This window comes from Tamandua tetradactyla, chromosome 9 (genome assembly GCF_023851605.1).
Source record: "Tamandua tetradactyla isolate mTamTet1 chromosome 9, mTamTet1.pri, whole genome shotgun sequence".
NCBI lineage: Eukaryota > Metazoa > Chordata > Mammalia > Pilosa > Myrmecophagidae > Tamandua > Tamandua tetradactyla.
Window position 1 is genome coordinate 106100543 of NC_135335.1, and position 24965 is coordinate 106125507.

General features: G+C 38.0%; 1 protein-coding gene across 22 annotated transcripts in view; it reads right to left on the reverse strand.

Annotated features, from left to right (window-relative positions):
- Positions 1-24965, reverse strand: part of PDE4D (phosphodiesterase 4D) — a 1724553-nt gene that overhangs the window by 217917 nt on the left and 1481671 nt on the right. For all 22 annotated transcript variants that reach the window (XM_077117214.1, XM_077117215.1, XM_077117218.1 and 19 more), the window contains 3 exons: positions 24224-24260; positions 16356-16429; positions 13162-13211 (listed from right to left, as the gene is read on the reverse strand). In XM_077117214.1, the coding sequence (XP_076973329.1) occupies positions 13162-13211; positions 16356-16429; positions 24224-24260 (161 nt within the window). The remainder of the gene's footprint in view (positions 1-13161; positions 13212-16355; positions 16430-24223; positions 24261-24965) is intronic.

Sequence of the window (24965 nt, forward strand, 5' to 3'; positions counted from 1 at the left end):
CAAGTATATGTCAGAAAGGAGGGAATATAAGGGATGGGAATGGGATTGTTGATGTCGTTGTTGCTTCTCTTTCTTTCTCTCTTTTTTTATCTCTTTTCTCCTCTTCTTTCTTTGTAGAAGAAATGGAAATGTTCTAATATAGATTGTGGTGGTGAATGCATAACTATATGATTACTCCAGGAACACACAGGACAGATTGTATGGTATGTACCAGGTACATTTCGTTCATATCTCTAATTGGAGTCTGATCTCTCTTTCAGCTTCTTTAACAGTTGCTATATAGAGTAATGATGACTCGCAGAGCTACAGAACTCTGAGTTTCAGGTGTCACATACTCCATGTTCCAGGAAACTACCAAGCTATACACAAAGAGCACAACATCTCAGAGTTTAGGAATAACAGATAAAACTCAGGAGTAGACTGCTACAAGAGTTTACAATCTAGGAACCTTTACAATGATCCTTATTTGAACATTCTGTACTCACTAATCATCCATTGCCCAATCTCTGCCCACTTTCTGTCCTCTGATACCCTATGCTAGATAAGCTATGCTCTTGAATTCAAGAGCATAGCTGTTCAGGAGGATACAAGTGCTGGAGAAGATGTGGAAATACATATTCACTGTTGGTAGGGAAGTAAAATGGTTCTATAGGAGGCTAAGTATACTACTGTTACATGATCCTTCAACTCTATTATTAGGCAAAGACTTGGGAGAACTGACACAGGGACATTAACAGACATTTGCACACTGGTGTTTATGCAGCTGCAGTCATGACTTGCAATGGATGGAGGTAGCCCAAGGATGCATCAACTGATGAACAGAAGGGTAAACCTTGGTGTGTACATACAATGGAATATTGAGCAGCTATAGGAAAGAATGAAGTCAGTGTGGCATGCAACTAGGTGGATGAACCTTAAAGATATTATGTTGAGTAAAACAAGAAACAAAAGGACAAACAATGTACGGTCTCACTAATATAAACTAACTGGAATGAGTAAACTCTGAGAATTGAATTCAAGAGCATAGCTTATCTAGCATAGGGTATCAGAGGACAGAAAGTGGGCAGAGATTGGGCAATGGATGATTAGTGAGTACAGAATGTTCAAATAAGGATCATTGTAAAGGTTCCTAGATTGTAAACTCTTGTAGCAGTCTACTCCTGAGTTTTATCTGTTATTCCTAAACTCTGAGATGTTGTGCTCTTTGTGTATAGCTTGGTAGTTTCCTGGAACATGGAGCATGTGACACCTGAAACTCAGAGTTCTGTAGCTCTGCGAGTCATCATTACTCTATATAGCAACTGTTAAAGAAGCTGAAAGAGAGATCAGACTCCAATTAGAGATATGAACGAAATGTACCTGGTTAAGATAAAGGGAACTCAGAATACAGGGTAGAGGATGACATTGACTGTGTTTTAAAACTTCAACTTCTGTGTGAGACTAAAGGAAGAGATGTATATTTGTCCAAATTCAAATTTTTTATAGCACACTATCTAATTTAACCTGTTGGTCAGTTTATTTAGACAACCTAATTACATCTAAACTAGAGGGAATGAGATCTTATCATTTGGTACAAGGTAATACATTCCAGAGTATTTGGGGCAAAAATAAAAAAGCATTTGCAAAGACCCTTTGAGGGATTGGAGAAAAATGTAGAACTAATTGAAACTTCCGCACTTGGGGAATTTATGATATTCTCTCAGGCATTAGGGATTCCCAATTTAATAAGCCAAACCCTCAATCTTGAGGCATGCCCTTATGGAACGTCTTCTGCTAAGGCAAAGCTAGGCCTACATATAATTATACCTGAGTCACACCCAGAGAGCATCTTTTGTTCCTTAGATGAAGCCTCTGTTTTTTTTTTTTTTGAGGGGGTTGGTGCATGGTGTGGGAATTTGGGTGCATGGTCCAGGAATAGCCTCTCCCCAATTTGGCAAATAAACTCACTACTCTCCCCTATGTATGGGAAACAATTCCTATGGGTATAAGTCTCCCTGGCAACGTGGGACATGACTCGCAGGGATGAACCTTGACCAAAAGGGGGAAAAGAAATGGAACAAAGTAAAGTTCTGGTGGCTAAGAGATTTCAAATAGAGTGGAGAGGTCTTTCTGGAGGTTACTCTTATGCAAGCTTCAGCTAGATATCTAGATGTTGTAGACCACCGTGGTAGGCCAACCCCCAATCAACAGTATTTCTGAAAACTCCAGGGATAATGTCCTAGTAAAAGTTTTTGTTAGTAAATTTAGTTTTTCAGACTTAGGTCTCCAGGCTAATCCTATGCCAGATAGGCCCTGGAACCCAGAGGTAACAGTCTCTTTAGGAACATCAACTAGTTTCATTCCTCTATATCATAAGATCAACACCCATGAATAGCATGAAGTAAAAATGGTCATTGCCCAGATATCTATGAAGACTGAAAGATCAAAGAAGGAGTAGGTGTAACTGAGAGTTTACAATTTAACGAATGACTATGACTACTAATTCATTATATAGATATTTCTTCTTAGTCTAGTGTTTTAGGATAACTGGAAGGAAATACCTGAACTTGTTGAAGTGTAATCCAGTAGCTCTGATTTTTAATAATGATTGTATAACTATATTGCAAAAAAAAAAGTCAGTTGCTTATGTTTGTACGGATCTACCTTTGGATGCTTTATTCTGTTCTGCTGACATTTATATCTATCTCTTACAATTCTACACTGTCTTTAGTAACCTATCTCTATTGTAAGCCTTAAAATTGAGTAGAGTGCAATACAAGTAGTCAGTAAGAGGTAAGAGGTGTAAGAGGTGTGGGATGTTTGGTTTTTTTTTTTTTTTTTAATTCTTTTTATTTCTTTTCCTGGCATAATGCAAGTGTTCTAAAAACGATCATAGTGATGAACACAGCTATGTGACGATACTGTGAGCCACTGATTGCATACTTTGGATGGATTGTATGGTGAGTGAATATATTTCAGTAAAACCACATTAACAAATTAGGAAGGTATTATTATTCACCACATTTTAAAAGAAAAGAGTCAGCACATTTGGGTAACTTGTCTAATGCCACAAGAGGGTAAGCAGCAGGGAGAAGAATGAAACCTAGAAAGGGTGACTCCTGGGTCTTGACCTTTCTTCTCTAAGTAGACTCTGTTGTATATATCAAAACAAACAAACAAGCAAAAACAAATAAACAAACACCACATACGTTTGGAACTTTTTCCCAAAGCAAATACCTGGGAGAAGAGAAAACCTTGCCCCATTTCTAGTTCAACTGCATGGTCAGTCTGCAGTCAATGACCTCAGAGGTACCTTAGAGACACCTCCCCGTTCCTCAACTTTGGGATCTCAGTTTTGTGACAATCCATTTCTGTTCTCCTCATTGGCTGTTTGGAAAGCTCTCAGACTTCTGCTTTGTGGTGCTGCTAAGGCTCCCTAAATTCCTGAATTGGTTTCCCAGGTCTGTCTAATCTTTATGCTAAATAATATGCCTCCCTAGGTAAAAGATCTCATCCTGCCCCATTTCTTTCTGCCTTGCTTTCTTCTTCCTTTCCTTATTTATTCCTTCATGTATTAAACCCTCTATTTTCTATTACACAATACTATATGTCATTCAGTAGAATGAAGTTGATCTTTTTAAGTGTCACAAACCTTTAGATTAATGGTTCTAAGGTTCAGTGTTTTTATGCCCCATTGGATCCTCAGAGCTTAAGCACACTTGTTACATATCAGGGACCTAATGAATGAATGAACGAAAGAGCAAACCTAGGTAGACACACAGGAATGGAGCTTTCCATATGGAGAATTCAGTGTGCAATATGCAAATATCAGAAACATAGCCAGAAAAAAAAAATATTGTAAGCACCTATTTGTTTTGACAGGCACGTAGAATACGGTGCATTAGAAACACTCCCAGTTTATAACCTCAGAGTGCCAACAGTGCTGAAAAACAACCACACAAAAAGAGAGAGAAATAAGATGGCACTCTTAAAAAGCACTGTGTATTTGGAAATACGTAGAGGAAGTACATTTGGAGGTTACCGAGCTAAGGAATTTCGTACCTAGAAACAGCAGCCAAGATGATCATGAAATTGAAGAGCCTATCCTAGCCCTTAACACAAAAGATAAAATCACCACTTGGCAGTACCTGTTATTTTCAGGGGTTAGTGGTGGCCCTAGAAGCACCGTGAGTGCTGAAGCCCAGCCACTGCTTTCCTCCATCTGCCTGACTTCTCATGAGACCACACTGATGCCTTCTAGATGCCCTTGCCCCGGGCGTGCTGGTGACAAGACATTTCAGGGAACCCAGGAAGAGACATGAGGGGACTGAAGAATGCCCGAGGGAGTCTACATCCCAAACAGGAATCTTTTCCTTGTTTTAAATTTGATTTCTTAAGGTTTCTCTGCATCCATAGCTCATTTAGCTCCTCCCTTATTCTACCATCCACTCACAGACATCCTGTGATAGATGGCAGGGATTCATTCTCTGTTCTTGCCTTAAAAAACAAAGAAAAAGAAATCCCTAAGAAATAACCTTGGAGAGAGGCAGATGACAGCGGTTTGTGGGTGTTTGTGTGCACATGTCAATACATTTTAATGCAGGGAAGCCTCAGCAATCTGCCCAGGTCAGACTTAATCTAAACTTTGTCATTTGCTAGTTATATATTTTAAACAAATTATTGAACTTGTCCAGCCCTGCATCTCATCTATGAAGCAGGTACAGAACAGTGCCTGCCTCTCTAAGATATCATAAAGTTTAAAACAGATTATTCATGTAGAGGGTTTAGTATGTATCTAATGTCAATAAATGTTAACTTTTATTAAATTAGTATTAATACATCCAGCTTATTTCTTTCTAGCATTTTCTGATTTAGTGAAAGGATACTGTAAGTGAACTTCCCATTGATTCTTAGAGTTAAATAATTTGGTGTAACATTTAAGCAGTCAAATGTGGGAAATCAGTCCTGGAGGAATTTCATTTGTTTTGCCCTACCACAGTCATTGTATTTCTGAATATGCTTAGACTGTCTTTCAAGTCCTAGATGGGTGGGAAGCATTTTGTGGCTAAAGGGAGTGACTTAAGAATGCAACTTTTATTATTCTTTTTTTTTTTTTTAAGGAGAGTGGTGTGTTTGAGAAGATGAAAAGAAACAGTTACTGAACATAATATTTCCCAAACTCATTCCCGCCCCCATCCACAAACAGGGGCATATTTCATTTTCTTCTAGGACAGAAGCAAATGGTCCAGTAAAAGTCTTGCATATACTTTTTTTACTTATTTAATTTTTATTTAGTTACTTATTTTTATTTACTAAACATAACATACAAACACCAACATCCTTACCCTATGATCATTCCATTCTTGATATGTAATCAATAACTCACAATAACGTCACATAGTTGTATATTCATCATCATGATCATTTCTTAGAATATTTGCATCCATTCAGAAAAAAATAAAAAGAAAACAGAAAAAAATGCATACACTGTATACACTTGGAAAGTTAACAACGATGACACTCATGATGGTGGGGGCAGAACAGACAATAATATCACTTTGTATTTCCTTCCAGTAATCACAGAGCGCTTTGCACATATCATCTTGTTTATCCTTGACAAGTGGAGGTTGCTTGTTAGATGGGGTTGGGGTTTCACCGTACACATTTTCCCAAAAGAAAGTTATTTTGCAACAAATTACCAGCAACTCAACGACAACACCATAGGACTGCAGAATTCTCGCTTACTTCACTCAAGTCTTCCTTATTGCCCAAATGTGACCGGTGAAATGCACCACCTGGGAGCACATGTTAATAACGTGGGTCCTAGGCCTTCCTTCAGAGAAAAGAGAATCTGTCTTTTCATATTTGTTTCTAAGTGCCCCTTGGGGATTCTTTTGATCAGGTGAGTTTGGGGCAAGGAAGGGAGAGTGGCAGGCATGGACTTTGGTGAGATTAATTCCATTTACATGCGAGCTTTCCCTGATCACTTGGAGGACACTAGAACAGTCTGCTCATAGGTTTGATAATCAATAGATAGAGTGCTGTCCTTTTCAAGGGATATTATCAGTTGAAAACACAGTTAACATTGCATTATGCTCCCTAACATTGAAATATCACTAGGTAGTGTCTCACCAATACCGTTTCTAAGTTAAGGAGAGGCAAATGACAACTGAGACCTGAGAAATATTTACATGCTTGTCACTAGAATTTATGTAAAATGATGAAACTATCTGCCTCTGCTGGTTACAAGTCAACATTTCAAGTCTGCAGTTAAATTCAATATACTTAATAAACCTGCACTGAATGCATGTCTGTTGCTCACATCTCACTTTACCACGTACTCTTGACCTAGAAGCATTCTTCGACATTGCTATAATTTTCTCATAGAATCATTTGAAAAGAACCTTTCATTAAGGATTTTTTATACCTATACATAACTTGAAGGCTATTTTGCATTTGGGTTGTTTCAGTCTCCCATACATATGCACAATGACTGCAGTGAACATCTGTGTAAACGGAACTCATTTTTCACTCGTATCTAATCACAGACCAAATCTCAACTTGATTATGGAAAGAGCTGTGAATCCTTGCCCTCGTTGCCACCACCACTGCCACCACCCAAGCTCAGAACTACATCATCCTCAACCTGCACAAGGCTTGAAGCAGCCTCCTAATAATTACAAGGCTGCCACTGATGCTTCTTCCTTTGTGTCTTCCTCTGCTTCCAATGCTTTCACTCTAAACTACACATTTGTTCCCCTGCTTAAAAATGATTGTTGACTATAACAGAAAAGATAGGAGGATTTAACAAATGAATATGACTGCTGAATCCATATATTGATATTTCTTTTGGTCTCCAGTATCTTGGAGCAGCTCAAAGAAAAAAATGAAAAATCGTGGAACCGCCATCCATACCAAACTTTAAAAACCATTGTGCAACTACTTGTTAAAATATACTTGGAAATTTATTGCTTTTTTGTATATGTGTCTTTTTTTCACAATAAAAAAAATACTTAAAAAAATGATTGATGGCTTCTCATCGCCTGCAAAATAAAGTCCAATGTTCTTTGCATGGGCATTCAATGCTCTTCACACGATTACCTTAATCTAATCTTGGAGCCTCAATTTCGGTTGCTCTAATACACTCTGAACTTGATCTGTGCTTCACTATTCAGTCCCCCACTCTGCACATGCAGTTGTGCTTCCAAGTCTCACTCCTGCTGGGCACTGGTCATGAAATAACCTTCCTAAACATATGGAGAATGCTTCCTCCTTTCAAGTCCTGCAGGGAGACTTCCTTAGTTCCCCCAGGAAGTACCTGGCTCCCTCCTTCAATATGAATTTTGAGGACACTTTCACCATGGTACTTAGATTACACTTGACCAGTCATGATTCCTTCTTCCCTAGAGTGTGAATTCCTTGAAGCCAGTGGTCACATTTTACTCTTCTCTTATAGCATTTTACGCTTATCTTTTTATACTTTTACACTTTTTACACTTTACACTTATCTTGTAGCATACCATATATAAGGTACAAAGAAAATATTTGTTGACCAAATGAGTAATAATAATAATTTATATATGTTTATTGATAGGAGTACATTCTGGCTACTAGGTATGATGCTAAGCACTAACTTAGCCCTTACTGACAAAAAAATGAAAGTTTAGAAAATTTAAGTAAAAACAACCAAGGTATAGCTAGTAAGAAGAAAACTGATTTTCCAAACTATACAGCCTGATTCCACAATTTTAGTGTGCTGACTGGACTAAAGGAAAATGAACCCTGATTTAATTATTTCAATTAATTGTATAACTGAAATACCCACACATTCAGATAAAAGATACAATTAAATTATTTTCCCCCATGATTATGACGAATCACTTGTTTTCACATATAAAACCAAGTATAACTTCAGTTAATTCCTGGTAAAAAAAAGTCACAGTGTCAGACCTGGTCATTTTACTTATTGAACAGACATAACTTTATATGTATTTAAACAAAAGCATAAGAAGGCAAAACAAGTTATCTTATTGTAAGGAAGAAAAGAGTCTTTTACACCTCTAAAAGATCATAAGTTTAACTAATAAACAACCATACTTCATGCACTTAAGCAAATCTTTTAGTTCAACGTATTTTTTTACATGAGGGATTTTCGAAAAAGTTCATTCCTTTGGCTTAAAAAAAAGAAGAACCCTCGACAGTCATTAGCTATATAAATATAAAAGTAAAACAAACAGAAAACTCCCAACAAGTCAATGTGAAACCTCATACAATGCAAGCTTTATTATTTTTTATTAAAGCTATTAAACATAATATATAAACAGCATTTTTCAATCGCATTTCTTAAAAAAGCTCATTCAGCACTCGTTCTCTGAAATTATTAAAGTGTTTCTATACTCTGCTTTAATTAACAGGAATAAAAACAAACAAAACTACACAATGAAGCTAGTACCTGCTAGTGGCTGATGAATACAATGAGGCTTCCGTGGCAGTGACCTGGTTTTCCGTCCTCCTTATACACTAATTTAACACACATTTGAGCTCAGTGTCTCTTTAGATCTTACCGATTTTTTCACACGGATCCCTTTTGCAATTATTTATATTGCAAAATATATTGCTTACGTGGCTTCTCTCCCAGTTATTTATCTCAGTTAAATATTTCTTTTTGTATTACACATAGCATTTGTTTTTATCACACAGAAATACAAGCACATATGCACATACTTATAAGAGACAGGCCTAAGTGGGTGTCTCCGTATCAGTATTAGCATCATAAAATAGTTGCTTAGGATCTTTTCTTTCATAAACTCAAAGTGTTCAGTGATTAGATCAGGTGATAATAATTGTTTGGTTAAGTATCTCCATTTTTTTTTCCTCCTTAGATATTATGAACTTCTTTGTGCTTTAGGAGAATAATAAACATAGAATTAAGCTTCTTATTGTGTTTGACTGACTCGTACTCTTGGGATAGTTTACTTGTTTCTCTTCTACTTAACTAATGACTTAAATCCATTTAGAAAACACTATTTTTAAAGACTCATGAATATTCAGGGAACAGTTGTACCAATTTTTTTTTTGGATAAATACCACTTTTCTGTTATTTTATGCTTGTCGCTGCATCATGTGTGTCTCCCTCTACAGGTAAAGAATAGGCAACTGTCCTAATTTTATAGCTTAGATGGAACAGCTGGCATTTTCATAAGTTAAAAGCCAAATCTCCTTTGCCTTAGGCTGCCCGTCCCTACTTCTCTGAGGGCCTCTAAGATATAGCCAGTGAATATAATCAAAACAGCCCTAAATAAAAAGACATGCCCTGATCGATGGGTTATTTTTCACAGAGCTGGAATGGACTATAAGATCTTGTATTCGCGGTTTTCCTGACTCTGCCACTAAGTAACAGTTTTCTTTTAGTGGACCTCAGTTTTTTCATTTTCAAATTAAAGGCGCTTCAATGAATTAGCTCCAAGTTAACAATCTTGCGTGAAAATTCTCTAATTCAAAGATGATTAAAGGGACAGGAAATTCAGAAGAATTCTGGACAAATAAAAAAATGATATTGTGAAGGACATCACAAGATCTCCTGGCATGGCTGCAGAGCACGTCTCTTAAGTTAATTTGGTTGGAATATGAAGTGCTTAAAAGAATTAATTGAGCCCTAAGTCACACAGCTCTACTCCAAAAGCAAGGGCCCAATGTTACGGTGCAGGATTGCTTGGGCATCTCTGACTCTTTGCTGCCCTCTCATGTTTCGACATACTGTTTAGTTCTGGTCTTCACTGCCTGCTAAAGACCTATGCAGGCGAGCCTTGCTCTGAGTAATAGGGAGTTTCCTAAAAATACCCTGCCATTCGTGCTTCAAAAACAAAATCATATGATAGCGTACCATAATAACTGATACATTATTAACACCTACCCCCATCTTTACTATAGTTTCTAAATCATCCTTAGAACAGAAAATGTCAGGCGTGGGGTAGAGTTGCAGGAAGAAACTGACCACTTTGTGAGTTACTCAAGACCTGCCAGGCTCTTTCTTTTAGGTAATTTATCTCCTTGAATTTTTGCAACAGTTCTGAGAGTTAGGTATCAATAGCCACATTTTTCAAGTGAGGGAATCAGACAAAGGAGAGAAACAGGGCATGCGCTCAGACTCCAGAGGCCACATATCAGCTTTGTATTATACCACCCTAAAGAACAAAGGAGCTTTTTATTAGTAAGCCTCTTTTATAAACACACACCTGGAAGCTTTATTTTAAAGCAAATGCTAAATCATTTTAGAGCCATCTAGTCACCTGTTCGATATGGAAGTAAAAACTGACAGGTGACAAACATGCTGTAACCCTTAACGATATAAAATCAAAATTTCTTGGCTTAATTTTCAGGAAATAATACATCCCAAAGAGAAATCACCCGGGACGTGGGGAAAAAGTGTTATAGATTTGAGCACTATAGGTGAAAACTCTAGAAAATATATTGTAACATATATATATATATATATATATATATATAGAGAGAGAGAGAGAGAGAGAGAGAGAGAGAGAGAGAGAGAGAGAGAGAGAGAGAGAGAGAGAGACAGTCACGGTTCTTAACTCCTCTAAGCAAAGTGGGTTTGGGAAAAAGTTACAGAGAATTTTTTCTTTCAAAGAACTGTGATGCAAAAGTACGTTCTTGGATTTTTGAAAATTATCCCAAATAACAGTTTATCGCCCGTATCACAAAGGCACATGCATCTGTGGCTGCGATGAGGGTTAAGGGACAAGCTCATGGGGGCAGTAAGAGGTCCATTTCCAGGGGTCTATAAATTTTACTCTTCTGACTCTCTGAGCTTTCCGGCCTCTCTTTGCCATTCCTCGCAGGATTAGTCCACGGGTAGATGGGTTCTAACAGGGGGCATGAGCTGGGCAGGAGCGCCTGAGCTTGTAGCTGCTGCAGGAGGAAGCACACAAACCACCTCTCTGTCTCAACCATCATTATTATTATTACTATTGTTTCCTAACTTTGTTTTTAAGGAACCACTTTTTCAGAAAGGGCTCAGGGAGAGGAACCTCCCCCTGCTGTTGTCCTCGTCCCATCCTTCCTCCTCCCTCCCACTTTCCCGTCTTGGCTTTGCTACGCTCGGGCAAGGAGAAAGATGGCCATTCTCTAGCCGCTTAACTTCCTGTTGTGCTTTGTGATGAACACAGCTGCACTAAGCAGGTGATGACAGTTCATTAGTTTCCCTGCCTACATAAGATATTTCTAGAGCCCCACTGTTCCTAAGCCTCTGTTCAGGAGCTCACAGGTTCAAATGAGCCACATTCACCTTGATTCCCAGATTTCAGTGGCTCACTGAGGCACTGGTATTGCTCGACAGCCTCAGTCTTACATACAACAACAACAAATCCCACAGAGCGTTTCACACGAGTTCAAGACCATGTCTGTGCCTTCTGAGTGCAGCCACTCCATTGTTTCATTGTTAATTCTGTGCTGGGCATTGGTTAGGGTGGCGGGGCAGCTGCCCAACCACTGAGCTCTCACCATCCTTTGCTGGCCCCACAGTTTCCATTGGTACCTGCAGCTGCTCTTCTGGGAGGGTGCAGGCCCACCCACGGGGTTAGCTCATGTGTAACTTCAAGTTACAAAAGCTTTCCAGAGCCAAAGATAGCACTGGCTTCTGCTCAAACTGCCTACTGCCCAAAAGGTAGGTGGGAGTGGGGTTGGGGTGGGTGGGTTTAGGTCCCTCTTCACAGGTGTCAGATCTGGTGCCCAAGATAGGGACTGAGAAGCAGCACCATTGGTCTCTCTCACTGGCGGACACAGATGTACACTCCCAAAACAGGCCTGCCATCCCTCAAAACATACAGCCAAGCAGAGGGAAACAGGGGTACAGCTCACTCCCATCTCGGCTGAGGCTCATTCACATTGAATTTGGGTTTTTTAAGAAGAACTTTGTTACTTAAAGAACCTATTTTAATAAAATAGGAGTTTCACTTAGTGCTCATCTCATCAATGATATTGACATCACCTTGGTGGAAAAAACTAAATCGGTGAATCATACTGTGAAATAGCTATAGAACATCACCACTGAGAAAGATTTTGAAAGATAAACAAGGAAAAGAGAATCAATAATTTAATAATGACTGAAGTACAGGTCTGTTTCAGTAGACTTCAGGAAAGAAGACAACAGTAACAAATATTTCCACAATTAAGCCTGAGGAGGTGACTCCCAACAAGTCTGGTTGAAAGAAAGCTGACTGGACTCAATGAGGTAAAGTTTCATGGAAAGCATAAATATTAATAACTTAAGAAATAGCTCCTCATGTTACATGTCCGAGTCCAAGGAAGACATTTGAACCAAATGATGTATTGGTCTAGTTTTGAGAATATGTTAATTTTCTTCTGGTAATAATTTTGGAAAATAGAGATTTTTCTTTTCCAGGCAATTATTTTAACGAATCAATTGGAGTTTCAAGAAATGATTAAATATGCCCTATCTGCTTTCAGGTTCAGCAAAATGAGATAATCCATTCTTTTTTGGGGGTCAGTTGAGGTCAAGTGCCATGTCTAAAACAGATGGATTGAAATCTGGGTAATTTATTTTTATGTCCTTTATTTCTCTCATCCTTTCCTCCAATTATTTTTTCAGAACATCTGTGGATCCCTTTATTTTGATCTCATTGATTTTTTTTTCTGTATCATATAATTACTTCTTCTCTACCCTCCCAAACTGAATTTGCTCTCAGTTCAGTAGGTCCAAACTAGGACTACTGGGACAGTATTTGTTCTGACACACAACTGGGACATCAATTTACCAAGAAGGTAGTCCTTTCATTTCTACTTTTACTTTCAATAAACCAAGCTACCATTATGGACATCATGCTGATAACGTAAATGTGGAGCCAGCATGGCAAACATTGTGAAGGTAACAACGTCTCTCAAAACACAAATGCCCAGAGAAACGTCAAACTTAGTACAAATGCACGCAAATCAGTGCTTAAGAAAAATGGTATAACAGTAAAGATTTCCTATGCAACAGCTTAAAATAGGCTAACTTTGAAATCAATGACGAAAATGATAGTTCAGAGGAGAAAGGATTCCTTTTTTAAAAGCTTTAGAATTGCCATATAATATTGGTTTTGTGAAATGTGATCTTAGAAGATATAGTTTCCTCCTAGACATGAGAATAACCACCCAGAGCTTTCTTACCTGTTATGGTGGCTTTGTTGATGGACGGTTGGTTGCACATGGGTGATCTTCTGGCAAAGAGAGAAAGAACACAAAGCAGTAAATATGTAGCACTTGTTGATCTGGGTACTCTGAGTCATTTCAGATGTGCTATTTTAATTTAAAGGATCACTTATGTTAGGACACGCAAATGAAGACTCTTTTTTTCAGGCTAGCCAGTCGAGTTCCTAGGTGCTCTTTATATTATGGCTCAGATCACACATGTCAAAAAAGAAAACTGTTAAATCTCACAGTGATAGACTTTCGGGTGAACAAAGCTGATGTAAATGTCACAGTGACATGATAGAAGAGGAAGTTCTTATTGATTAACTATTCAATTAAGCCAGAGCTTACAGAGGAAACCGACTTTCTCAGTTCAAAAAAGCAGTCAATCTACAATTGGTTTCTCTATTTCAGTGTCAAGAAATTTTAGTTTTGGCATAAATTCTCATGATTTCCTTTCATAAAAAGAAAGTATAGCATTTTAACTGTTGCTTTGGAATGGCTCTGATCTATGTACTAAAATTTATCTTCTCTACTGTGAGATTATTATTCAAATAATTTGTATATTGATTACTGTTCTCAGCTCTTGCCCTGAAAATTTAGAAGGCATTGGTTTTGAATGGGAAAGTAATAAAAGAATGATTTAAAACTTTCCTAAAGTTTTGGTAAACCAAATGATGAGTTACACATGATCTCCTCTTAATAACAAGTGTACAACTGGCACTTGAGAACCTGGTATCTCAACCAATAATGGCAAGCAGAAAGTATTAATCATTTGACCCGTGGCTACATTACTACACCATTTAATGCAGTATGAACCAGAACTCACTTCTGGAATGAAAATTTCAAGGAAAAGGAAGAACAAGGTGATGGAAACCAGCAGCGGTTTCATTGCTACAAAAGCCAGCAATGTGCATTTGTGTACACACCCAGGGGCCAGGATTTCTACTGCATTCTTCCTAGACCCCTTTCCTACAGCAAATAAAAAGGGTGGATTGTGCAAGGTAGCATATGACTTCCAGAAAACCTGGAGGTAAGCTTAGAAATATTCAGTGGCACCATGGGTGCCTAGCAGCAACAAAGTCTGAACCCCCCAGGCCCATCAGGCCAAGAGCCAGAGTTAAATCCACTTTTGCTATCCATGATCTAAACAGGGCACAGCTGCACGCAGACAGATACCTGAAAAGCCTGACTGGGTTTGAACCAGTGGAGGAGGTATAAGTCCACATTGCCTAAAACTGAGACCTCACAGACCTTTACTTAGAGGCTACCAGATAATACAGTTTGGTTGGCTATCACCCAATGCATTGTATAGTTTGTCAAGGCAAGGGGATGTTTAGGCTTCAGCTATTGTCTTTTAGCCTCCTCTAGTTGCTCTTTTCCCTTTGAATCTGGCTTGTCCCTGTAAAACAGCTGAAGACTCTCTCTCACACAGAATGAGCTCAGGTTATCTCTAGAGATGGAAGGACCAATGTGATCCCTTCACATCTCTTTGATCCACTGTTTGCCTGCTGCAGTTTTAAATGCTGGCACCCAAGGGACTATGTTAGAAGGAGGCATAAAGAGAATTGCAAATTTTTCTTGTTCTGCTTATAAAGACAAACTCCCAATTTCCTGGTTAAAAAATTTCAGACTTAAAAAACCATGAAGTAAAAACCGGTCACTTCATCTCCCCAGCAGGGCTGAGATAGACCAAAGGGAAGGTGATTGCACTTAAGAGCTACCAAATGCCAGAAGCCCTGAATGTAGAGTCAGGCTGCAGAGAAAGCCTGTTGAGTAATGAAGAAATACCTCAATGCATGCCCTCGGGTTCATAAACTGCGTCACCATTTCACCCTTTCAGCCAACAAGCATCTGCAGAGTGATTATTCTGTTCTAAGTGTTAGCTAGGCACTGGGAATCCAAATGTGAAGAAGATACAATCCTTCTCACTAGGAACTGGCATTCTTAAGGAGCAACCAAGCAAACAGGCAACTGGAGCACAGAGAGATACATGCCATAATAGGGGGTAGGGACAGACGTGGTCACCGGAGAAGGGAGGGTAAATTATCGAGTCTGGGGCTTGTGGGAGTTAGGGACGATGCCTAAAAGGAAATTATATTTAAGCTGAGACCTGAAGATTAAATTCAAGTCAGGCCAGTGGACGAAGAGAAGAAGAGGACAAATGTTTAGGCTAAAGAACAGGACCTGGCAAACATAATAATCAACTGGGGCTTCAGGCTCCATTCTAATTATACATTGTGGCTTCTCTTTATTTCATCAAAACTTTTTCTATCACAAGAAGTTTTTGCACAATGGCCAGAGCTTTTTATAAGTAATGAAAATGTGAGTTTGGGATTGAATTATATTGTTGTGGATCGGAAAGGTTCAGGTTTTTAGTTTTCTCTAAGAAGCAGTAACTGGCCACAAAATTATATATACTTACATAAGTCATGATTCCAAATAAATTTCTAATCACCATTTTCTTAATATTGATTTACAGAATTCCTTCTGGAAATTTCTTGAGAATCTAAACTTTAATGATAATTTTTTTTTAGTAATAATAATTTCAAAATAATGGGCATTTAAATAATGATTGGCCAATTTCTATTTAATCTTGGAAAAGTAATTTTCCTTTTTAAGATTTTTCTACTTTTATTAGGACCCCCAAATTATAATTATTTCTGACTTCACCTTTCCCACATATCTCAAACTCTTCCCCCAGTTATCACATAAATCACAATTATATTAAGTACTCCATGAATACTGCTGATCAAAGAGAATCGAAGATCTCTGGGATGTTTCATGCTTCTCCAAGCAATCACTGTCTTAGAATTCAGAAAATGACTTTCTGGCTTGATGAGATTATTTGCCCATAGTTAATTTATAAAGTAAGCCCAAACTATAAAGTTACCTTGAGTGTAAATAACTGGGCAGAGAACTGAATATGCCAGGTGATTTCTGACAGATGGGCTCACCGAATTAATTTGTCATATTGCTTCATTCTGATATAAGAACCATCCCTATCAGGTATTTATAGAAAATTAACAGGACATCATATGACAGTGTGAGCAGTCAGATGATATGGCAACCACTCAGAGAAATTTAATATATTATCTTGAGTTCAATCAAATTGAAGAAACACCATTTAAAAGTTTATCAAGAAAGAGAGGGAAACAAATGGTATAACTTACTTGCTAGGTGCTCGGTCTTGCAAGTTAGTTAGTGCAGCAAAGTTGTTTCGTACAGTTCGCAGACTAGCCAAGACCTACCAGATAAAAGAAAGGACCATTTAAATTTCTTGAACTAATAGCCATCTTTAATGCAATTTAAGATAGTTTAACAGATTTTTAAGAATGGTTTGAATGAAGGTACGATTTAGTCTACAATTTTGTTTCATACAATGCTAAAGAATCACCCAGAACTGGACAGTTAAGTGTGTACATATCCATTTGAAATCCAGAGAATTCAGGCTGCAAGGATTTTCAGACATCTCTCCTCATTGTTTATGAATATGGTAACAGTAGATGCAGAAGTATCGGTTTTCACAGTGTGCCTGGATTCCTTAGTCACCAGGACAATATTTCAGGCACTATACATACAGCATTGTTCTATTTTATGCCAATGGGAATTCTACTAATTTGAAATAATGTAATATAAAATAGTAATAAACCTCACTTTTTGGATAAAAATGCAAATAAAGTGATTGCCCCAAACTCTCTTAAAAACTTCACCAAGGTGCGGGCCATGGTGATTCAGCAGGCAGAGTTCTCGCCTGCCATACAGGAAACCCCGGTTCGATTCCCAGTGTCTGCCTGTGCAAAAAAAAAAAAAAAAAAAAAAGAAAGAAAGAAACCACCAACCAAGAACCTCATAATTTCAAAGTAGGCAAGCTGAGTAAATTTGAAATGGTTTATTCACCCATGCTACATGGCTACTTTAGCTAGTACACAGAAATTCTTTAAGGTCTCCTGAACCATGGATTTTGTAAGAGGTCCTCAGGGATGTATTTCTCACATAAAATGTGACTGTCCTGTGTGTACAGAACACTCAGCACTGAGAATATATTCAGTAAAAATTTATTGAATAAGTGAATTCATAGATACAATGTATGCACACATGGCAAGGCAAGACTAACAGGTGCCACTATCTCTGATAACCCATTCCTATTACTAATTCTAAAGGAATGAGAAACCAGTGAAAGAAATGAAAGTGAGCATAGGACTAAGAATTACAAGAATTGCTATTGCCTTCTACCCCTCTTACTTTCTCCTAGAAAGGAGCAAGAGTCCAGGGTGGGACCTACATCAAGTTGGATTATAGGTGATCTGGGTCTCACATGTGGCAACCAGAATGCTATTTTAGAATGTTTATCCAAAACACAGATTTCAAATAGCCTACAAGGTACCATAATAACCTGGCCTGGTTCTGTGACTTACTAAACGTGTGAGCTTGGACAGTTACAAAACTTCTCCGTACCTCAGTTTCCTTATCTATAAAACTGGGAAAGTGATGTGCAAGGATTACAAGGAATGACAGGTTAAGTGCCAAGAACAGTGTCTGGCAAATAGAAAGCACACAGTAAATATTAGCCTATTATAGCAACATTATGCTTCACTACTGATTTGGCATGTGCACAGGGGATTTTACTTAATGTCTAACATTGATAAAATAAAGGGGTCTCCAAATTTCTAGTTGCTCCAAGAGTCCCAAACATTCTTCCAGAAATTTTTTCATCTGTTGCTGACTTAGCCTCAAGTTTTCGACGTTATTGAAATTGGCATGGAATTTTGTAAGTCGCTGGGGAGCTGTTTATGTTCTGAGGCAGGAAGTGACAGCCTTATTCCCTGAAAGAGTTAAAAGTGCTTCCTAAAGGTGCCAACCAGGGTTTACTCAGTCACTGGAAAAATCTGGCTCACTATCACTTATAAACAACTCAAGCCCTGGAAGGTCTGCCTATGACGGCATATTCACGTATTCAAATAACCAAGTGCTGACATCAGACCATGATGACTTTCATTTGGCATGAAATCCTGAATGATGCAGAAATAAATTGGATCTGCTGTCATTAACCACGCAGGCTTAGTTTATATTTGAAGACGTGAACATCAAACATACTAATAAAGCATTTTTAAAGAAGACTATTCCAGCAGCAAATTGAGCATTTTCTAGGGGAAACTTTTAACCTCAGACTTCTGAGAATTTTATTCTAGTAAATAATAGTTATGTGCACTGCATTAGATAGCTAGATAAATAAGGTATGGCAAGTAATTCATGTTCTGTGCTCATTTGTAAGGAAAACATTAGTTCATGAAGAATACAATACAACTGCTTTCAGTAGGAAGGTTTTTGCCTTGGCTAAAATAAAGATGTTGTCAGATGATTTTTATTTCGACTTTTAATTTTTTTTTTTTGCTTATATTTGAAAAAAAAAACCTATATCTTCACAAGCTACAGAATTTAAACAGGACAGAAGGGGGAACAAGAAAAGTCTCACCCTAAATAAGAAAGGTAATAATCAGAATTATTGCTATGTTTGCAGGTGGCAGGCAGATAAAATTCGGAGGGACACTCAGGTGTATGGGAAATATTTGTGACATTCTACTTCTTAGACTGCACATTTTAGTATTACTTTTTATACTTTCTATAATCACTAAATATATTCTCAAATGTGTATGAAATATTACAAAGTGAAAAGTAAAAAGGAAATCTCTTGCCCAGTTCCTCCTCCAGGCACATAGCTGCCAGTCCCTTCAATTGACTTTTAGGCTGTTTCCTAAATTTTGCTTTTATAAGTACTGGGACAGTAAATAACCTTGTAGATATGCCATTCCCTATCTGTGCAAGTATTGGATGATTGCTTTTTGTGGTAGGACAAACAGAGTTTTATAAATCTTATATTATTAACTATTATCTTCTTTAATGTGACATACATCATATTGGCAGATGTGCAAATAGAAATTCCAGATAAATCTTACAAGGAAGTGTTGCCACAGGCTCAGTTGATCAGGCCTAGGGTCTTGATAATGAATAAACAGTGTTAATCTTTTGTGCTCTCACTTGAGCTGTAGGATGTAGAAAGGGAGGCACCTGCTTTGTGCGGGAGAATTGGAAAAGTTTTACTCAAGCCACTGGGTATGAAGTTCAGTTCTTATTTTGTTCCAGGTAGCACTCACTCCCCCTGAATTCAACATCATAAGAGCTGTAGTCAGAACTCTAGGCCCCTTTACACTCCTTAACGCTCACTAGCAAAAACACAGTTCAATGGTTAAAGAAATTGAGCTCATTTCTTTCTCATCTGTCCCTCTAAGCAAAGTAATAGTCAAAGTAAAAAATATTTTGGGAATGATGAGAAATATATACACTGTTGGAAACAAATATAGATAGTGCTGCAGAAAAGTTTTTAGCAAAGCTGGATCATATACTAGCCCACAGGGAGACATTAAGCATTATTTATACACCCTAACTTCAGACTCTTTTAGACACTTCTAAACGTTTTTGAACAAATAGGAGTCACTGAAAATGGCAGACAAATGTAGACTTCATTAAACAGCTAAAAACTGAACATAATAGCCTAAAAGAAATATAAAGTCATATATTCATGATTTATTGAAAAGATTTAAAGAGGAGATTGCTTTAAAAAACAAAGGTGGCAACCTGTTGAAGAAATAATTGTTTCTCATGCTATACGCACTTTCTGCCACTAGATGGCGCTGAGACACAGACGAGTTGCCCCTGTTCAGGAAAAAGCAGGGGACGTTTGAAAAAAATTCCTTTCCTCCATTCACCTCCAGAAAATTTTGGAGTCAAGTTATAATTATTTAGATAGAAGGGACAGTTTGATGGAAAATAAAACCTATTTCTTCATTATGTTAAGGCTAAACCACATGAAATTGCTGGGTTTGGTAGGTCAGTAAAGGCTGAATGTTGACAATTGTGTGGTGTTGGTCCTGCAAAGAACTTAGATCCCTAAAAGAGGCTAGGGATTTCTTTTCATGAAAGATAAAGGAAAGCTAAACAATAGAAGCAATTTAAATGCAATGACGCCCTTGTTTCAAAACCTGACAGGGAGATTCTGCTGGATTGAACCCGGGCTCCGATCCCTTCTGCTGGGTGCTAGTAGGAAGGGACCCTCAGGAGCATGAAAAAAAACACGGGCGATGCTCTTTCCCCAACGGAACGGTGAAGCCCTACAGCGTTAAGAATGTCTATTTTTTTTCCCCCTAAAATTATGCCTTGCTTGCTGTCTTTTGATAAAAGGAAAACTGAAATGAATCTGGCTGTTGTTACTCTGAATTTACAAATCAGACTTTATCATCTCCTTAGTCTAAAGTAGGAGACTCTCCAGCGATCTTGGGTAAGGTTTGGGAGTTCTCTGCCTTTTCCCTGAATAAGAGATTGCGTTTCTTTTACCATTACATGTTTCCAGATGAGGATTCCTGTGGACTTAGAGTTTTACAAGGTGGTCATGTCACAAATGGTGGGGCTGCTGGGATTGGGGACAACTTTTGCAAAGAAGCATTTCTTAGGTTTTCCCAGCGTCTGCCTCCCTAGTACACACATGGCCCCTGCCGAGCCTGGCCAGATGGCTGTCCTACTTGGAGGAAAATGCCAGCGGCTAAATGCCATGGCGTGGCAGGTTGTGGGATTCCTCTCAACATCCAAGCTAAATGCTTTAAGGAAAGGATCTTTTTCCCATAGGAAAAAATTTCAACTCAAACCCTAGGGGACTATTTTCAAAATGGAAATAAACTAAATATGTGAAGTGCCACTTTTTCAGGAGATAGAGAGGATTCTGAACGTGAAGGGGAAATCACAAGAAATCAAAGGTGAAAAGGTTGAGGTTAAACTCCAGAAAGAATTTCTAACCCTGATAGTGTTTTAGACATTGGATGAGAATATGGGAGGATACTGTAGAATCTTTTCTGAGGATTACATCTATCCAATGTTTTAGATTTCTGCACTGTCCAAAGAGGTGGAATATATCCTTGTGTGACTTCCTAAATTTTCTTATAACTTGGTATTTTATTCTCTTATCTTTGCAGGGAAATCAAGATTGGAAAAGAAAAAGGAGGGATCCTTCCCTGCTTTAGAAATATACTCCAAGAAATGGGTTTTCAAGAAGAGATAGATGAGTTTGGGAGAAGTTCTTTTAACACTTTAGACAGTGAAAGGCCATTTTTAAGAACCATGAGAAAGAAAATATTCACAGGAAAAGAAAAAGGGGGATAGAAAATAAAATGTCAACAGTAGTTATTGGGGGTTTGCAATTATGGGAAAATGTCCTTTTTCTTCCCTTTGCTTATGTTTAGTTTCTAAACATTTTATGAAAAAAAAAGGATTTTATTTTGGAAGCAGTGTGGCTTTTTCACCAGAAGAATTCACTGTGAAATTCTGAAAATCCAAAGTATATTGGGAAAAGTGAAAAATTCTTTGGCCTAGTTGGCTGACATTCTTCCCGTGATTTTTCTAAAATCAGTACTCTTCTGTCCACTGTGAAGCAGCTAAAGTATATCAGGCCAAATAATCTTAGCATCCTTCAAGTGACTTGCATTATAATATTTAGCATTAAACGATAACTGCTCTATCCTGTATTTTAAAATACTGAGAAGTTAAGGGTTAGGGTCACAAAATACATTAGTTGTATCCAACAAGGCTTAACAGGAAGCACAGACATTCTCCAGCTGGCCCAGCTTTCTTACCTACTTCCCCAAATATGATTTATCAGTGGTCAAATTGTTCAAGGTTTAATAAGCTATGCATTTTTTTAATTTCAGTAGAGCTTTCCAGGTAGCACACCTGGTATTTGTCTAAAGGGCCATTTATGAAAACTCTGATGAGGCAAGAATCTGCAATCTTGGGGCAATAACTTACGACTACCCTCTCTGCAAAGTATTTTGAGTCACTTAGTTAATCATAAGCAAAGTTTTTTAAATGCATTACAGGATTATTTTCAGGCATCAGTATGCCTCCATATTACAAAGTTGGTTTATATTTCAAGTTCTGATTTTAAGGGTTATTAGGTACACATCATAATTATTTAAATCATTTACTAACAGAAATTAAATGATATTTTACATACATATTTTCCCCTGGTGTACTGAAATTTTATTGATTTTTTGGAAATTATGAGTACACTATAGAAAATATCCAATTATCTAATAGACCAGATTTCTTCAGAATTAAAGACCCCTGAATGGCAGGGAACAAGTTGAATTTATCTATTAATCTTCAAGAGATTAATAAATACTACTTGAAGTAAGAAGGCAAGACATCATGCACAGACATGGTACTAATTTTTTTTACTATATATTTAGATATATACTTTTTTGTTACAAGAATACCTAGAGATTTTAATTAGAATCAAGACTAGCTACCAAACTCTACAGTTGGTGATTGCAATTTATACTATTTTGCCTGATTTTACCTGTTCTCCCAGCCCTTGGCTCTTAGATACAACATTATGAGTTCTGAATACATATCAATTAAAAATCTTTAGGCTTCTATGATTTTGCTATCACAAAAATAAGATTAAAAGATATGAGTGTGAATTATTTTGGATATAGTAATATAGGTACTAGAAAGAACTCATGTCCTGCAGTAAAATCTCAAGTGAACACTATGCTAACTCTTTGAAAGGGGTGGAGTTGTTGCTTTCTACTTTTTAAATGCCTGTGGTAGTGAAAAAATCACCATTATACATTAAATTATTTTTGGATTTATGACATTTTGGTCTAAATGATAACGACAATATAATATTTCAGGAAATTTGACAAAGTGAAAGAATAAAACATAATTTTTATGTTCTTAAACAATTCGTAATTTTACATTTTAAAGACAGAAGAGCCCTTATAGATTATCTGATAGTAACACTTAAAATGTATTAAGTGCTTCAATTTCTTGACATTCTGCTATGCCTCTTACATGCCCTGGGTAATTTCAAACTTTTTGCAACCACATAAGGTGGGTGTCCCTGCTGCTGTCATTTAACAGGGAAGAAACCAGACTTGGAAAAGTCCGACGATACGCTCCAAGCTCAGTTAGTGAAAAGAGGGGAAAGGACCTGACTGCCTCAACTTGTCTTTCCTCCAGCCCAGCCTCCCCATTTTAGGGGTGGGTGAAGAAGACCTAGACAAGTTAAACAAGCTGCCCGAGGTGCTACAGCTAACTATGACACAGTTCTGATTATAATCTTTATAACCCTCAACATCACTGCATTCCGACATTTAACATTCTTTATATCAGCCAAGCTTGGCTCGATGCCCCTTCACACCACAGGAAATTAGTTTCGTCCCATTCTGTCCCCCATCTGTTTATACCAGTTCTCTCAATCTTGGCTGCCCCAGGAAGCCACCTGGGAGCCTTTAAAAACCCTGATGCCTGGATCCCACTCTCAGATTTTTGGAGTTAACTGGTGTGGGTATAACCTGGGCATTGGGCAACAAACTTTCTAGGTGATTCCAACCTGTAGTTCAGTTGAGCGGCTCTGGTCTAGACAAAGAACAGCTGGTCATCAACCCTTTTATATATATTCTAAAACACTTGAGATCAATTTATAGCCTTCTTTTCCTCCTGTCATGTGGTTAAAATATTCTAGTGGTTTGTAGATATACAAGGAATAAAGAAACACAGACATATCCCTCAGCTAAGTCTTTGTACCAATGAATGCAAAAAGGGGGTAAGTAAAGCACTGGGCTGAAATGGATTACTTAATTTCAAGCAATGAATATGTACCTAATTATAGGAAGTGTGATTTAATCTATGATATAGCCCCCTGCTTCTAGTGCTAATGTCAGTTCAGGAAATATGGTCCCATTTAAAAATAGATCACTTAGGTAATTTGTTATTAGAAAGAAAGACACTCTTTGGATCTATGAGTTTATAGAAACAGACCAACACAGCCAAGTTTGCATTCTCTAGTATCACCTTTGAATCACTTGACCGAGCCACAGAATTTGTATTTGTATTTGACTGACAATCAAAAATTAAGAACCAGAAACTCATCCCCGAATTTAACTTTCAGATCTGTCAGAAGCCTGCTTGTTCACCAAGCTGTGCTTACCTGAGCAAATGGAGTCACAATCAGGTCATCTCCGTGTCTGAAAAATAAACCAGATCCTGTATTAGAAGTTACCACTAACTCTATGACCACTTTTGATCAATAGTAAATGCTAAGTTCCATTTCCATAAATTCCTATAGAGAATTACAGTAATTCCATCCTTATTCTTCAGCACATGTTCTGCCCAGCCATGGGGTTGAAAATAATGTCTTCTGGGAGGCAGATGGTAACCATTTTCCAGTTCCCGGGGTAAAAAGAGGGTTTTCTTGATAATCAACCAAGGTCACTGTTGCTTATTAAGTGCACAGGACGCACAGCAGTAGAATTAGAGTTCAGGCAGTTGGGCCCCAGGCTGGCTTTTGGCCTGTTGATGTGGGTGTTAGGAAGGGCTGGCTGAGGACGGAGGCAGCAACTTCAGTGAGAAGCCCCTGGGCCATCTAACACTTGGAGGTGACCAGTCTCAAGTGTTCCTCAGCATCGTGTGTGAGTCCGGGACAGGCCAGGAACTGTAGATGATATGGGACTGCATCATATGCTAATAAAAACCCAGTGAAACTTTTCAACTGACTCACGTCCCAGCCCCTGGAGTTACGGAGGATGTTAGCCCGTGTGTGCTGTTGCCGCAGCAACCTCTGCTACACCAAGGCCTGGGATATGGGCACAAGGTGTCAGCGTGATGCTTCACAGAGGCCCAGGCAGTGGTAAGGAAAATTGTGCAACATTCTACTTCGGAGGAAAGTGACA